The sequence below is a fragment of the Amphiura filiformis genome, chromosome 10, assembly GCF_039555335.1.
Source record: "Amphiura filiformis chromosome 10, Afil_fr2py, whole genome shotgun sequence".
Classification (NCBI taxonomy): Eukaryota; Metazoa; Echinodermata; class Ophiuroidea; order Amphilepidida; family Amphiuridae; genus Amphiura; species Amphiura filiformis.
Window position 1 is genome coordinate 17,417,495 of NC_092637.1, and position 16,704 is coordinate 17,434,198.

The 16,704-nt window shown below is 35.5% G+C and overlaps 1 protein-coding gene across 1 annotated transcript; it reads left to right on the plus strand.

Moving 5' to 3' along the window:
- The first annotated feature begins 9,472 nt into the window (after nucleotides 1-9,472).
- On the plus strand, nucleotides 9,473-16,440 carry LOC140161701 (autocrine proliferation repressor protein A-like). Its single transcript, XM_072185002.1, has 5 exons — nucleotides 9,473-9,574; nucleotides 10,408-10,495; nucleotides 11,585-11,623; nucleotides 13,621-13,709; nucleotides 16,413-16,440. Exons 1-5 carry the CDS (start codon nucleotides 9,477-9,479, stop codon nucleotides 16,438-16,440), a joined length of 342 nt encoding a protein of 113 aa, XP_072041103.1. The 5' UTR covers nucleotides 9,473-9,476.
- The last annotated feature ends 264 nt before the right edge of the window (nucleotides 16,441-16,704 follow it).

Sequence of the window (16,704 nt, forward strand, 5' to 3'; positions counted from 1 at the left end):
CTTTACAGTACCCCTGCAAAACTCCTTACATCATTCCGCAACGCGATAAGGATGCATGGATTGCAAGGATTTTTTAAATTTACGATCAAATAAAAAAACGGTGGTGATTATTTCTTGATAGATGTGATAGTTGTTATTGATACTAATATGTTACATCCTGTGGCTAACATCCAGTCCTCAATTTCACTTCCAATGTTAATTTCAGAATGTGACCTTGCAACACAAATTATCGGATAAAAAAATAGGAAATAAATATTTTTGGATAAATATTAATATTTGTCATGTCAGCTAACATTAACACAATTTACTCAAATGTATTGATGTTGATATTTTTATTTTCAAACATGGACTGCTTCTCATTTTCTATGGGATTTTACACACAGCGTCATTCTGCAACGCTCCACAGCAAACACAAAAACGTTTTTAAAACGTTTTAAATAAGTTATATTTTGGGTTTTGGTTTAGATAAAAACGTTTTAATAAGATTAAAATGCCGGGTTATATAAAGGTCATGAAATCGTTTTAAAACGTTTTGTATGAAAACACACTACAACACTATTTTTTAAATGTTTTCGAAATGTCATTGTAAACTATTTTTGCAAACATTTTTGACCAAATATTTTGTCAACACTTAAATAACACTATGTTAAAATATTTGCACCCAGCAAACACAGAAATGTTCTTAAAATGTTTTAACAAAACATTTTAATAACATTTAAATGTCGGGTTATATAAAGGTCGTGAAAACATTTTCAAAACGTTATTGTAAATATTTTGGGCAAACATTTTTGCAAAATATTTTTCAACTAAAATAACATTCTGTTTAGAATGATTTGTACTAAGTTTTCAAAAATGTTTTTGGAATGTTATTAAAACGTTTTTATACCCTTTATATAACCCGACATTTAAATGTTTTCTGTAAAACATTTGTGTTTGCTGTGCAGTAAATTATCAACAAATGTTATTTAATGTTATGAAAACGGTTTATACCATTAATGTACCCTTTATATAACCCGACATTTAAACGTTTTCTGACAACCTTTTATAACCTTTTGCGAATGATGTCGAAAATGTTTTGTGTTTGCTGGGTCCTTGCATCATCATGATCATTCCAAAATTGCAAAAAATGTTTTCTCTAAATGAACTCTAAATGCCAAAGAAAAATCTCGGGAACTTGGAAAACTAAATTTCCATGATCTGTGGGGCACTCTAGACATTTTGTGAGAAATTGTTTAAGCTCTAGCATCCGCAGCATTGGGATAGGCATCTGCTATCTACTGAAGATAGCGACATTCACAGAATTAGTCATTTCTGATTGGTTTGTCCGTTTATGTGCACACATGTAGTGATTTTCTTCACTTGTTCTAGTGTACATGAATTTTGTATTGTTTATCTGACACTGCTGTCTGTGGGCTCTGGAATTGGTCATATTTGCTCATTAAACTTTACCTATTTTGAGCCTACATTTGTTGTTTGGTTCAGCTTGGTGTCACATCATGTGCACACCATCATGACTATGTTGGTTTACCTTGCACTTTTTCTTTCCAATCCTGAAACCCGAATTGCTACACATGGAATGCCCAGTTTATTAAAAGCTGCTGATGTGATTTTTTACGAGTCAAATGTTAAATAGATATACTAGAAATTAACATGACCATAATATCCTTGCTGACATTATCAACACTATTGTTGGTGGGAAACATGACCTGGCAGTGTTTGCATTCATAAACTAAGACAACTAAAGAGGACACTCAATAGAGAGTATGTTGTTGGTTCAATAAAGGAGATCCCAAGGCTTTATTTGATACAAGAAGTGTCATTTCTTTCCAATATCTGTGATTTTTCTCGAGCAGAGGAAACACACAAAACCTTTGTTTTTGGTATTTTTTTTGGGCTGAACTTAATTAGTATCATCCAGACCTATGGAAATATAAATACGATTGTTGGCTTCCTTCACTAATTTATAAGATCAGTGTATAATATTCAAAGTACAGTTAAATCATGGCATTCTGACATTTTGGCATTATTTTGCAATAATTTTGGTGCACTAAAATCATACATTCTCAATTCAATTGGTGCAAAACAATGCAAATTAGGACCATGCACCAGATAAGATACCGTTTTTGTAAGCATGGCAGTCTTACCATTTAAAAGCATTAAAAAAAGGATGTTTTATGCATAATTGTGACATTATTGTACTTGAACGTTGAATTGTGACAACACTGCACAATTTCAATGACAAGATAACTCTAAAAATATCTTTTGCATTATCATGAGAGTTAGCATCCAAAGTCTGTGGAATGTTTTCCAATGGACTGAATTATCAAGACAATTGATTATCCTAAATCAAAATAAACATGGCTTTGGTCTGGATTGAATCAAATACTTCATGAATTTTCATCATCAGCATCAGCATCAGCATTGTTTTGCAAGGAACATGTCCTGCTTGTTTGTCAAAACATGTACAAAAATATGAAGATGTTTATGTTTTTTAACACAAGATAGTGTTAAAAGTTTGCTTTTTAACACTATCTTTTGTTAAAAAACATAAACATATTTTTATGTGTTTTAGTGTTTATAGATTAACACCCCTATACCTTCACTGTACAAACCACTGTAGAAAGCGTTTATTAAGTGTTGCTCTGCTGTTTTTGCATGTGTGTTGGTGTTATGTGCTAGTCAATCACAGCTTAAAATTACATCTCAGGCTATGGTGTAATATCCCAGCAAACACGCGAACGTTTTAAAAACGTTTTAAATAAGTTATATTTTGGCTTTTGGCTTAGGTAAAAACATTTTTATAACATTAAAATGTCGGGTTATATAATGGTCATGATAACGTTTTAAAACGTTTTGTATAAAAACACACTACAACAATATTTTAACAATGTTTTCAAAATGCTATTGTAAACTATTATTGCAAACACTTTCTGACAAACATGTTGTCAACACTTTTAAGTGTAGACAAAATGTTAAAAATAACATTATGTTAAAATATTTGCACCCAGCAAACACAGAAATGTTCTTAAAATGTTTTTTCAAAACGTTTTAATAACATTTAAATGTCGGGTTATATAAAGGTCATGAAAACGTTTTTATAACGTTATTGCAAATATTTTGGGCAAACATTTTTCGCAAAATATTTTTTCAACCCCAAAATAACATTATGTTTAGAATGTTTTGTATCAAGTTTTCAAAAATGTTTTTGGAATGTTATTAAAACGTTTTTATGCCCTTTATATAACCCGACATTTAAACGTTTTCTGTAATACATTTTGCGTTTGCTGGGCAGTAGATTATCAAAAATGTTTTTAATCTGATGAAAACGTTTTATACCCTTAATATAACCTTTATATAACCCGACATTTAAACGTTTTCTGACAACCTTTTATAACCTTTTGCGAATGATGTCGAAAACGTTTTGTGTTTGCTGGGATGTTCTTTGTTCAAATTGTTTTTGCGAAACAATAATTTAAGCCCATTTTTGTTATAGGGCTGGTGGGGCACTTTCGCAGTCATTTTGTGAGAGCAAAATGTAAAACATATGGGTCATTGGGCAAGAGGCGGATTGGGTGATAACATGATTTTTTTTAAATTGCACCTTTTTGTGAGAGCCAAAACAGTCTCACAGAAGCTTTGAACATTTACTTTCTAGGTCGAACAACATGTTCAAATGGCTTTGTTATTTGAAAATAAGTACCGTAGTAAAATCAGTGATAAATGAACGTTTTTGGTGTTCACATTGAAAAATAAGAGCTAATAAGGGCCTTTGGGTGACAGATCGAAAATAAGGGGTCTTTGGGTGACAGCCCCGGTGACAGAGGATTTGTTTGAACAAAAATGGGGTTTTTATGTGACAGTGATGCTGAAAAGGGGGGGGGGGGGGCTTTGTGCCCTGACATATATGCGTCACCACCAAATTGGAACTTAAAAGTGCCCCCTGCATGCTGGGATATAGCCTGCACAGACACGTAGGCCCATGCTTTAAAAGTATGCATTTTGTGTTAGTTGATAACAAAATATCATTACAGCCGTGTGTTTGTGTCTTCAATAAAGCAGGAAATATTTACCCAAAATGTGGAAAAAAACATTAAAAAGACAAAAATATCATTTATTGGTCATTTCATGTTTTCATATACCGTATATTGAAGAAAACAAATTACCACCCCATTCCTACATTGTATTTAATGGTTCTCAATTTTGCTTCCCTTATTTTGTGGAATTTAGGGTTGAATGGTGAACAATTGCAAACCTTATTCCTCTAAATTTGGAAACCATTGAAAATTTAGTGAACTTTCAATGAAGAAAAGTGCTAGTCTATAAAACTTCTTTACTGAAAATGGGGAAAAGACTTTCTTTGCTACCATAAGACCGAGGTATTCAACTTCAGAAGTGACAGTATGTGCCTGTCAATAGGCCCCCTTTTTGAAGTCGAATATTACCGATGATCCCATACCCGATGACCCCCCTTTTTATATAGGTGCGGCTACCCAATGACCCCTTTTTTTTTCTAGAGTTGTGTCATCAAAATGCCACAAAATTATGCGGAAAATTTCAAATTCTCTTTTTTCCGCAAATTTGTATTGTAAATTTGGAACAAGAAAAAGATTTTTGCTCCATTTTTTTCAAAATTTTCTACCCGATGACTTAGGGAGTACTTTGGTGGGGGTGGAAAATATATCAACCAAAATTTTGGGTCCTAAAAAGGGGGTTCAAAAACAATTCAGTCCTTAATAGGGGGGATCAAAAATATTTGAAGGTAAAAGTCCGGAGTAACATGTACGACAAGGCATGCACATTCCGATTTTTTGCGCATAAAAGTATTCAATTGTGTACTCTCAAGCTTCAAATCAACACAATTCAAAATTCAGTCAGTATTAGGGGGATCAACAAAATTAAAGGAAATACCTGTCATATGAATACTTTGGAATAAAAGTAAGTTTAAATTAGATTTATTTGATAGCGTTTGTTATTTTTTGTCTTATACCCGGGTCTTATACTCGTACTTATTATAGACATGAGGGGGATCAAAAAAATTTGGACCCTACAAAAGGGGGGTCAACAAATTTTTAGACCCTAAAAAGGGTGATCAAGAATTTTTTTGTATCCAAGGCGCCAACTTTTCCAATCACCCACCCCTACCAAAGTACTAATATATGAACACTCCATAGGTTTATAAAACGTTGACTGATGATATTACTTTGCGCCAATTGCTAGTAGGCTATAATTAGGGACGCACCATTAGACTTCAAGGGGGGATGGAGGAAGTTGGGGTCGGGGCGAATTTTTTTTTTTTCGTTGCCAAAGGCGGCAAGTTTTTTTTTGTTTTTTTTTCATGCATTTATACAGTTAGGTGGGGAAAGTTTTTTTTTTTTAGTGTTGGTGGGGAAAGTTGTTTTTTTGCTCATGTAGTGGGGGAAGTTTTTTTTTCAAAACTTCCTCCCCCCTCCCTTGAAGTCTAATGGTGTGTCCCTATAGGCATACATTAGGTACAAACATGCGGCATTATTTATAATATTAAATAGTTTTTAAAACAAAACTATCTGTGATTTGATAAATAAATGGGACAAAGGAGGTATTGTATTAAGTTTCACAGCCACAGTGTTTTCTTTTTTGTGGGATTTCTTTTGGAATTAATACCCAAGTTCCACTTTTTAAATGGTGTCTTTTATGAATGACCCATATACATACACTGTGAATGGGCTGGCAATTTATGTTTATTGTTTGATTATCTACATGTATAGACCTATCTGATATTTGACCAAAAAAACAACGTATGAAGACCTGTTATCGACTTATTTTTCCTGGTTGCAAAATTTGCTGTGCTACAGTACATCACAATTTTCAAAATATAATTTGGTTTTGTGAGCGGAGCCCGAACCCGGAAAGTCATGAACTCTCCTTCATGTCTTTTTGGAGTTGTATCACTTTATTTCGCCTTTTCTTTTAATCATACTTTACATATTAAACAACTTCTTGGTTAAAGCACCTTTTAAGATAACCCTTTTCAGGAAATGTCAGATTTTAACCAGTTTTCATGGGTTTCTTGGATTTAACCACCAGTGAAAAATTATTCAGTAGGCCTACAGCATATTTAAATAATATTAAGTAGCAGAGTATATTAATATCCAGTATCCAGACATGACCTACATGTAGATTTTAACCAGTTTTCTTGCATTAACCACCAGTGAAAAATGATTAAGTTTACTGTTTACAGCATGATAATATTGAATAACAAAGTATATTCAAAAGCTTCTCAGATCACAGAGACCAATGTCAGTGAATGTATAATGTACACACATACAGCAGCATGCAGCATACACAGATCCTGGATCTGTGGTATAACAGAGCTTATAAGCTCTTATAGGTCAAGGCCATAATGTAATATTTTAACTTGCTGTGATTTTTAACATTAAATTCATGTAATTAAATGTTCATGCCATCATACATCAGTTGCGGGACCAGTTGCAACCAAGATCATTCTTAAACAGATCTTTTAAACTTTTAAAGTTTTTTCCATGTAGTACATCAGCTACAAAATAGAAAGTAACAATCCTGCATGGAGAAGAACTGCAACATATTTTTACATATTTGGTGAAAATTGTCTTGATCAAAAAAAAAATTCCACAATTCATTCACAAAATTGATCTACAGATTTGATCAAACAAACCTATCAAATTTTAGCATTATAAAATAATAAATAGTATAGCCCGAGTTCAAACTCATAGGAAATTATGGGCATATACAGAATGGGTTGGGAAGTTCTTGATTTTGGATGCGGCTGCATGGGATCATAGACCTTAATTTCTAGGGTCTATGATGGGATTGTGAAATTTAAATTCCCACTTCAAAATCAGAATTTGCAATTGTAGGAAAAAATCTTTGTAGGCCTATGGAAATATATAGGCTATTTAGGCCAAATAAAAAAAAATAAACATGTTTCACGTCCCCTCCCGCTTCCTTTTTGAGGTTTCTTCAATTTTATTTTTTTATTTTTTGAAATTCAGTTATAACTTTTCAAAAAATATGTCTAGGAAAGTAGAGATGCTTTCTATAGCCTTGCTTATATACAAGAAACACTTTTGGATGGTTTTGAGATAATTACAGGGGGCCTACCTCTCAAAACAACAAATAAAAAGAGGCCTACCTCTCAAAACAACAAATAAAAAGAGGCCTCCTCCTTTTTCCAGGCATTATTGTGTACGCTAAAACAGCTCTAATTATGGGTATTTACACCGATTTCCCGATAAAAAATAAAAAGCCCCCTCCTCCTCATTTTTTTAAAAACCCGGACGTGAAACATGTGTTTTATTTTACTTGGCCTTACATTTTAATGATCAGATAACCATTGTCATGCAAAAAAAAAAATCATTTTGAAATAAGCCTATATAATAAGATACATGTAGCAAGTACAAAACAGAGTAGGAAAATTAAGTGCCCAAAAATTATACATGCACAAAAAAAGTTTATAAAAAAAAGCATCCATCTATAAAATTGCCATTTTTGGCATTTTCATTTCATTTTGGCAGGTTTGCGGATTGTAGTAGGCTAATAAGTTGAATTTTGGCCCATAGCAGCCCATGAAAAACTCCCAGGTGTGCCATCTGGTATGCCCATGCAAAATGGGGTATGCAAATGTATTGTAAACAGGCTGCATATATACCTTTTGTGTTATTCCCCCCAGCTTCCCCCATTTGATGTTGTGTCACATGGTATTTTAAAATTCAATAGAAAAACACATATGTTTTGTTGCAAAAGAGCTGGGGCATAAACCAGGGCCATCGCAAGGGGGAAATTTTCCAATTTGTCCTGCTGATCTGCTATTAAAATAACTTAATTGAGGCGAAAATTTGCCTGTCTTCTTTAGGAACACTGTGAATTCCCAATTAAGCATTTTTTTCTGGCAGTCGGTATCCCCCCCCTCCCCCCCCAAAATGGCAGCACATTAATGAAATCCTAGAGAAGACATTGAATTTCCACGAAAAACTGCATTTTTTAAAGCTTGGCCGAATATGTGCTTGTCTTCTTTAGGGACAATCCTGGGGGGCACTTCAATATGAAATGGATATAGGTGTAGGGCTGGCACTTCCGCACTAAGGGGCATTCAGTGAGAGCAAAATGTAAAAAATATGGGGTCATTGGGTGAGAACATGACCATTTTTTTAAATGGAATCTTTGGGTGAGAGCCGAAACAGCGCCACAGAAACCTCGAAAATCAAATTTCTGGTTCTAAATGGCTTCAAATTTCTTTGTTTTTTCAAAATAAGTAACAAAATCAGTGATAAATGCAAGTTCTGCTGTTCAAATTGAACTTGTAAGGGTCTTTGGGTGACAGAACAAATGAAAAAATAGGGGGTCTTCGGGTGACAGAGCATGTGTTTGTAAACAAATATGGGGTCTTTGGGTGACAGCGACGCTGAAAAAGCGGGTCAACAGCCCTACATACGCGTCACCTCCAAAGTGGGAGTGCCCCCCGGGGGGACAATGGGAATTCCCAATCTTTTTCAGCAGTTTTTTTAAATGGGAATTCCCAATTCTTGTGGATACAATCTTGGTCTTGGAATTCCCAATTCTTGGTCTGGGAATTCCCAAAATGTCTTCTTTTAAGGGTCACTTGGAATTCCCAATTTTTTAAACATTTCTTCTTTTTTTTTTTTCAAAATGGGAATTCAACATTTTTTTAGACAAAATTTTGGTTTTGGAATTCCAAAAAAAAAAATCACATATCTTTAAGGGGTAAAATAAAATTTTGAATAGCCCATTATACTTGACATAGGTCAACTGAAATTGAGCTTTTTGGGGTAAAGTCTGAATCATTTCCTATACTGCAGCCCCCCCATCCCCACCAATCAATGTGAATTGTCTCTAGGGGTTATTTAATGCGATTTTACATTATTCGACGCGATTTTACATTATTTCATGCGATTTTACATTATTTCATGCGATTTTATATATTTTTCAGTGATTTTTGAAATATTGGTTAATTTTTACAATAATTTACAAAAAATTTTAACAATGTAATGATTTTTACTGTTATTTCACATCATTTCCTGCGATTACATATTTTTTCTTGTGATTTAATATTTTTTCATGTGATTTTATATTTTTTCTTGTGATTTTAGTTTTTTTGCCATTATTTTATGCGATTTTGAGTGATTTCACTGAATTTTATAATTTGTAAGACTTTTTTACCAATACTTAACAAAATTTTTCTAATTTTGTCATAATGTTCCGACATGTTAAAATAGTTTGCTGTTTTAATGTGATTTCCCATTTTCCCCCATGTGACATGGGGCCTCATGTACCAGTTTTACACACTTATTCGGACGGTGGTGTGCTGGAGTGTCTGTTGGGGTGTGTTGGTGGTACCAATGATATGACGGATGGAGCATGTATATATTATTAGCGAATTAATTCTTAAAATATTATTGCCGTACAATTTCTTTTTCCACTAAGAGTACCGAGACAGACTAACAATGCCTAAGTTCGTTGTTAGTGGCAGCAACGACCAATTCTTCATACCCGATGATTCTCATTACTACTTCGATCAAATGCAAGGACCTACGTATATGAGGTGCGTTTATATCCAAGGATAGGGGAGGGGAGGGTAAAGAGGGAGGGGAGAGGGAAGGGGAAGGTAAAGAGGGAGGGGGAAGGGAAGGGTGTGGGGACGGGAAGGGGAAGGAAAGTTCTTAACTGTGGATTGGATAGGAATGGGCTATTCCCATTGAAATCCATACACCCCCTATGGAAGACATGACTTTAATCTTCCATACAGGCAGTGTGAATTCGGGGCTAGCTGAATGAGTGACTCCATTTGAAATTCACAGTCCTTCCGGGAAGATTAATGTCATGTCTTCCATAGGGTGTATGTATTTCAAATGGAATAGCCCAATGTGCAGCTGGGATTCTAAAGGCTAACCCCAACAATAAATCAAATTTGACAAAGACGAGATCAAAAAGAATTTTAGGGTTAATATCAATCTTTAGTTACAGAAATGTAACACATGGCATGGACTAAAAGCCCAAGCCTTCACTTGAAACTACATTGAAGTTAAAAGTTTGTACCACATGGCAACAAAAATTATACTAAACTAAAAATGCGGGACTTTGTGGCCATCATGTATAACGGCTTATAAAGCTTGTGTCAGTGGCCCCTGAAGATGTTTAAAGCAAAACCTCCAATATAACCTCGTTTTGTTTTAAACATGTTCAAGGGCCACAAGTACGTAGGTTCTTCCTGCCCAACCACGTATTCCTCCTGAGAAAGCTTAGCATCCTCAAAATAACAAAATGAGAGAGGGAAAAGAGCATTCTGCGTCCAACCATAATTATTATGCCTATATTATAGAAACAAGACTAAAACACATGAATACAGTGTGATTCAATTTTGCACGTTTATTTCAGAATTGTACCGAATGCCGAACATTCTATGACGTTACACTACAGGACACTATTGAAAAGTATTACTGCTTTCATGGTAGCAGTAAAAGAGGTACACAATGGTAGTTCACTCGTCAGTCCGAGTGAACGACACGCTGTTAGTCCGACCTAGCCGCTAGTCCGACATGCCGCTAATCTGGCATACCGCGAGTCCGACACGCTGCTAGTCTCACATGCCACAATTCTGACATGCTGTGCTTGTCCGACATGCCGCTAGTCTGACATGCCGCGAGTCCGATCGACATGCCGCTAGTCTGAAATGCCGCTAATCTGACATGCCGCTAGTCTGAAATGCCGCTAGTCTGACATATTGGCTAGTCTAACATGCCGCTAGTCGGATATGCCGCTAGTCGGACATGCCACTAGAATATGAAATGTACTCTCTAGATTCCTTAGATTGAAAATCAATATATGAGATTGTTGCACGGGAAAATCCAAAATTGAATTGTAACTTTTAAATCAAAGTAGATTGAATTATAATCTATTGGATTGAATATGATAATATAGATATATCCTTGATGTCAAATTTAGGAATAATAGAGAACTTCAGTTCAACACGGCACTAGACTGGACTTAGTCTAGCGCAGTCGTAGCTCAAACACTCGACGAGTTGAATTGTAGAATCGTGTTATGGTTCGTACAAATCGTTATGAGTTTGGTAGACGGCCGAATCTGGAATCATATTTTTGTTAATATTCATGCTACGCATGAATAATTATTTTGAATTAGAGAACAAGGGGTCAGCGCGTGAGCTCCAGAGGGCAGCATATACATTTTTAACGGTGATGCGCTGCCGAGTCAGATAACCGCATGCACATTATGCTCGTTTATCTGGGTAGCTAACCCTGTAGTGTATGCTGCCCTCTTTTGATTACTCAGTACTTATAGCACTGAGCACCGTTAAAATGAATATGCTGCTGTCTAGAGCTAAAGGCGCTGGTCCTCTGTTCTCCAATTCAAAATAATTCATAATGCGTAACATAAATTTAACAACCCGGATACGGCCGTCTGCCAACTCTTAGATACCGACATTTTAGAGCTACTAATTTCGTACGTAGATAAATATCTGATATTAAGTAGCGATATCGATACATTCGTTTATGCAAATTACACGCATTTTGGTTCTTAACTTTGATTACAGAATTGGGAATTACCAACACTAAGCTGGAAGCGATATGAGGTTAGTATGTAAAACAAAATTTGAAACATGCATTTATTTTTGCCTTGATTTACTTGTAACAAAAACAGCTATGTCTCAAAGTTATGTCTACCCAGCAAACACAAAAACGTTTTAAAAATGTTTTAAATAAATTATATTTTGGCTTTTGGTTTAGGTAAAAACTTTATTTTCTTGGTCAAATATAAAGCAATATTTTTTTTTTCTTCAGTAATGTCAGTTAAAGACATAGTGCTTGGATATACTTTTTTTTTTAAATCCTGGTGTTAAAATTCAAGCATCATATTTTGTCTTTTAGTGTGATATTTTTGATTTTTAAAGGCCTTTAGTTCGCCCGCGAGCTTTTTACGGAATTCATTTTTAGCGTCTCAAACTAATATAGTTTGCTAAAGAAAGATATTTCCCACCTCTGTAAAGCACATCGTGTGGGTCTATATATTATAGTTTTGTCAGAATTTCCGTTTTTATTTTACCCTTTTTCCCTTCATGCTCCGAAAATGTCAAACTCAGTACTTTATCTCGAGAGCAACCAGCAGAAATAATCGATATTTCAATTGTTGTCAACCAGGTCCCTTTTCCATTGAAAACCAGGATTGCCTGACCAGCGATTTGGTAGCCCAAATCCCCAATTCTGGTAAATGAGGTGAATTTTGGAAATTTGCTCCCGTGATAGCCTGCAATTTCAATTTATAGGGGCTATGGATTCCATGATTATGAAAACCATTTTGTCTGTTTGTTTGTTTGTTTATTTACCTAGGATGAGGTCCATGGGAAATCCACTGTCCAAACCTAGAAAAATTCGCGTGTTATTAGAGAGGATTTTAATTTTCTGTCCCTCCTATCTCCAGGTGAATTTTGAATGACCCCCCCATCGCGGGTTGGCATTTTCATTACACCCTTCAGACTTGCGTTCGGGTTTGTGTAGGCCTATTTGTCATAATTTAGCGCTATAGGACCTACTTTCTAAATGTATAGGTATAGCCGTGCTATATAAATATTATAAGGTACCGGTATGTAATATTATGTAGGCCTATGGGGGTGGGGTGGGTACTCAACACATTTTAACCATGACTTACAATGCAAGGCTCATTGTTGCCATAAATGATTTTTCCTTTAGGTCATTATAATACGTTGTTATAAACGTCCATGTTTAACCTTGTATTGTTTTGGCTGCTTCATTATGACTTTCGGTGGGTTTAAGCAATTTCAAACAAACACAAACAAAAGGCACTATACCCAGTCACCTTCATGACAATTGAAACACTAGGTAATTTCTATGCTATATTGAAGTTCTGGCAACACTGTATCCAGGCCGGGCACACAGAGATATCGGTCCACAATGCTAGTATTAGCCTAAGATTTCACGCGTGGATTTGAAAATTTTTCAGCTGGTAGTCAAAAATTATGGAATCAAAACGGAAATTCTGACAAAACTATGATATATCGCTCACGGTGATGTGCGTTAGAAAGTTGGGAAAATCCTTCTTTAGCGAACTATCTTACTTTGAAAAGCTAAAAGGTTGATCCAAAAAAAGGCTCGCGGGCAGAGTTTAAGCCTATCAAAATCGAAAATCTTACACTAAATGACTAAATTTCACGCCTAAGTTTAACACTAGAATTTGAAAAAAAATACAGTATCAAGCACTACAATATTTCCTGACATTTACTGAAAAAATGAAAATGATTGCTTTTCATTTGGCCGAGAAAATTAATTTTACATCGAAAAGGTGTAACTAAAAATTTAGCTCATTTCAACACCAAATTCGATCGTTTGTATTGCCTCATTAAATGACTGAGTGAGCCTTGCATAACAAAAGAATCGGTTGTCCAGGATGCTAACTGGTAAATTCGACGAAATAAGCCTTCAGAATATCGATCCTTTGGAATAACGAACCACGGTAACCACGACATCACGGTTATGAATAGGATGTTCTGAATTTGGCATCCACTTGAATTTAAAGGTCACATTCAACGACGACACATCTTATTTTTTCTTTCAGAATGCTTCACACGCCATCATCGATTTCAAAACCAATCAAGTCCCGACAGAAATCAAAGCATGGAAGGCACGGTCCTTAATACGTGGAAGGTATTTTAAAATCTTATGTCATACTCCATCGCTGAGCATGCTGAATGACGAGCGATTGGTTTCTAGCCAATTATGACACAGCACTTTTTATAACATTAGGAAAAGTTTCCTACTTTATTTGGTCAAATAGCAGTCGGAGCAAAAGATAATATGGAGAGGAGGGAAGAAGAAATGCAAGAGAGAAGAAGAGAAGGTGGAAGAAGCGTGAGCAAGGAAAACAAAATAAGAGGAAATAAGGGATGAGAAGAGGAAATAAACTTGTAAAAAGGAGGAAGGGAGAAAAGGATGAGACAAAAGGAAACTTTGAGGAATTTAGAAGATCTCGCGAGTAAGCCTGTGTACATGTGCATATCGTCAATGCGCATAAACATTGCGATGCATTTTCAACAGTCAAAATGTGTTATTTTTATTTAAAAAATTGTAAAATTGCGGTAAAGAATGACAATAACTTGGCACCATCTCAATTGGTCATTGCGTGAAATCCTTGGGGTGTGGATTCGGCATCGGTAATGTACCTCAGCCCAAAACAAGCCCCTCCGATTTCCCACCATGCCCACAGCGCCCTCAAAACAGATAGTGTGCAGTTATTATTGTTTATGTATCGAACCTAAGATCGAACCAATTTAGATATGGTGCCTTAGTATGTTCATACTGCAGTTACTGTCCGTTTTCCTATACACAATACACAGTGCTCTTTCCCATTGACGCGTGACCTCTACAAATAGCCCTACGTTAAAAGTATGGGGATATGACTAGTTAACGTCGCTGTGTGAAAAATAACCGGCCAATATTAAAAGTACTCTTCTAAAGTTCTAGAAAATATAGTTTTCTAACATGTCCTAAATTTTTGCTAATTTAGATCTTTGGAAATATTCGTACTTTGGTGTTTTAGTTAATGTTATAGGTAATAGTACATTGCCTAGTTAACGTCGCTGTGTGAAAAATAACCGGCCAATATTAAAAGTACTCTTCTAAAATTCTAGACAATATAGTTTTGTAACATGTCCTAAATTTTTAGCTAATTTAGGTGTTTGGAGAGGGTCGTACTTTTGTGTTTTAGGAAGGACATGTAAACGACAGATAACACCAAAAATATGAAGAAATTATTTCCAAACCGTGTTAAGTCAACAATCATTATGTTGCTCATTTTCAAGAATGCTTGTTTACAAAAAGCACGCCATTGTCTCATTTCGTGAACAAAGGTACACATACCACTGTTTCCTTTCGTTTCCTTTATAATCGGTTACCCAACTGAAGCTATGAATACCAGCTTTATTGCGATATCGCACATGAAAACAGACACTTGTGCACAACCAGAGAAGATCCGATTTAATCAGTTGAGCTGTTTCAATGAGTGTTATCTTGGTTTAATAGCTTTTAATGGGGTTAAGTCCTGCAAAGGTCGAGATGTATTCTACTGTAGACATGTCTGCATCATGTTAGATAACATGATCGTCCTGGTTTTTTCTTCTTCTATCGAGTCACATATGTGATGCGATCAAGCCAAATCAGTCGGAACTCGGAAATATTGATTTTGAAATATAGCCAAATAAAGGACATTTTTCCTTTTGTTTCCTCTTGTTTTGGAAACTCTTTAATTGTTCATATCTTTGGAACTGGTTGTTCAATTTCAATGGGGTTTTCTGCAAACTCCAGCTCTGTAAATGCTTTTTACTATTCTTTATGAAACTAAAAATTTATTATTGCCGAGTTCCGACTGATTTTGCTTGATCGCATCACATATTACTAAAATCCGTCCTTTCACTAGCGTAGCCAGGGGGAGGGCAAGTTGCTCCACCACATAAGTTTTAGGGATGAAAATGGGGACGCCAAAAAGTATAGTGTCATTAAAATGATTAAAAATGGGACGAAAAATTGACAAACGGGGACGACAATTTGTCTTTGCTCCTTGCAACTACAGTGCTGGCTACGGTACTGCGTCCTCTTGCTATAATACCGACAATAGAGGGCGACATGTGTTTGGTTTATTGTAGGCGTGATTGGAGGCTTATGGTAGCCAGATGATGGTGGATGCGATATCGCTATTTTTGACGTCGCCATTGGATTAACACATAATCATGAAATCTTCACAAACAATTCTAAATTTGTTATGTGGTGTCAAAGCAAAATTATCTTACTCTAAAACCGTTGGGGTTCTGCAAAGTACCCCACTGCAAGTATGTTAATTGTCCATTTATAATCGCTAACCGTGTATTGTGAATGGGGCTGTCAGCCCTGTATCTTCGCCAGCCTCGTACGTCCGTGTTGCGTGTCCTATGCCGCCTGATGGTAGCTAGAGAACCTGGCAACCCAGATGATATTGCTATCAACCCATCTGTTTACCGGTCATTTGATGTCACTCAAGTGGTATGTGTCACTCATCACTTTTATAACAAATAAGAGAAAATGAGTATAGCATGTGAGATTGGAATACGAATTATACCATCAAATAATGCTCAAATCAATTGTTGCTATTGCTGTTATTTTTGTTTGTTTCTGAGAACACACATGCGTTGCACCGGAATGAAGCCACGCGTGGACGTGTTCACGCCATATCGTATATCTTCATTAACAGTAGTTGATGCTGTATGACGTCGTACATTGGACTTATTTGGCTTCATTCGAAATGTACACTATTTAATACCTTTATTATCCATGAACATTCTTAATAATGTATTTTGTGATTGAATTTGCCCATTTCAGCTGCACTGAATATGAAGTAGAATGTTGATGCACATTTTCCCTATATTATTTTTTAGAGTGCAAGTGAATATAAAGTTGCATTTCATAGACCCTACAGTGGATGGCAAGCATTTTTAATTGAGGTACGTAACCATTGCAACAAAATTAATTACCCAATTGGTTTTTAAAGCAAAGCTTTGAAAAGTGTTTCCGGTAAAACGTTACAAAATATCCAGCAAATTGGCTCAAACGGGTTTTTTTAATGTGTAAAATAATGCAAACAGAATTGATTTGATTATGAAGCAGGAATCAT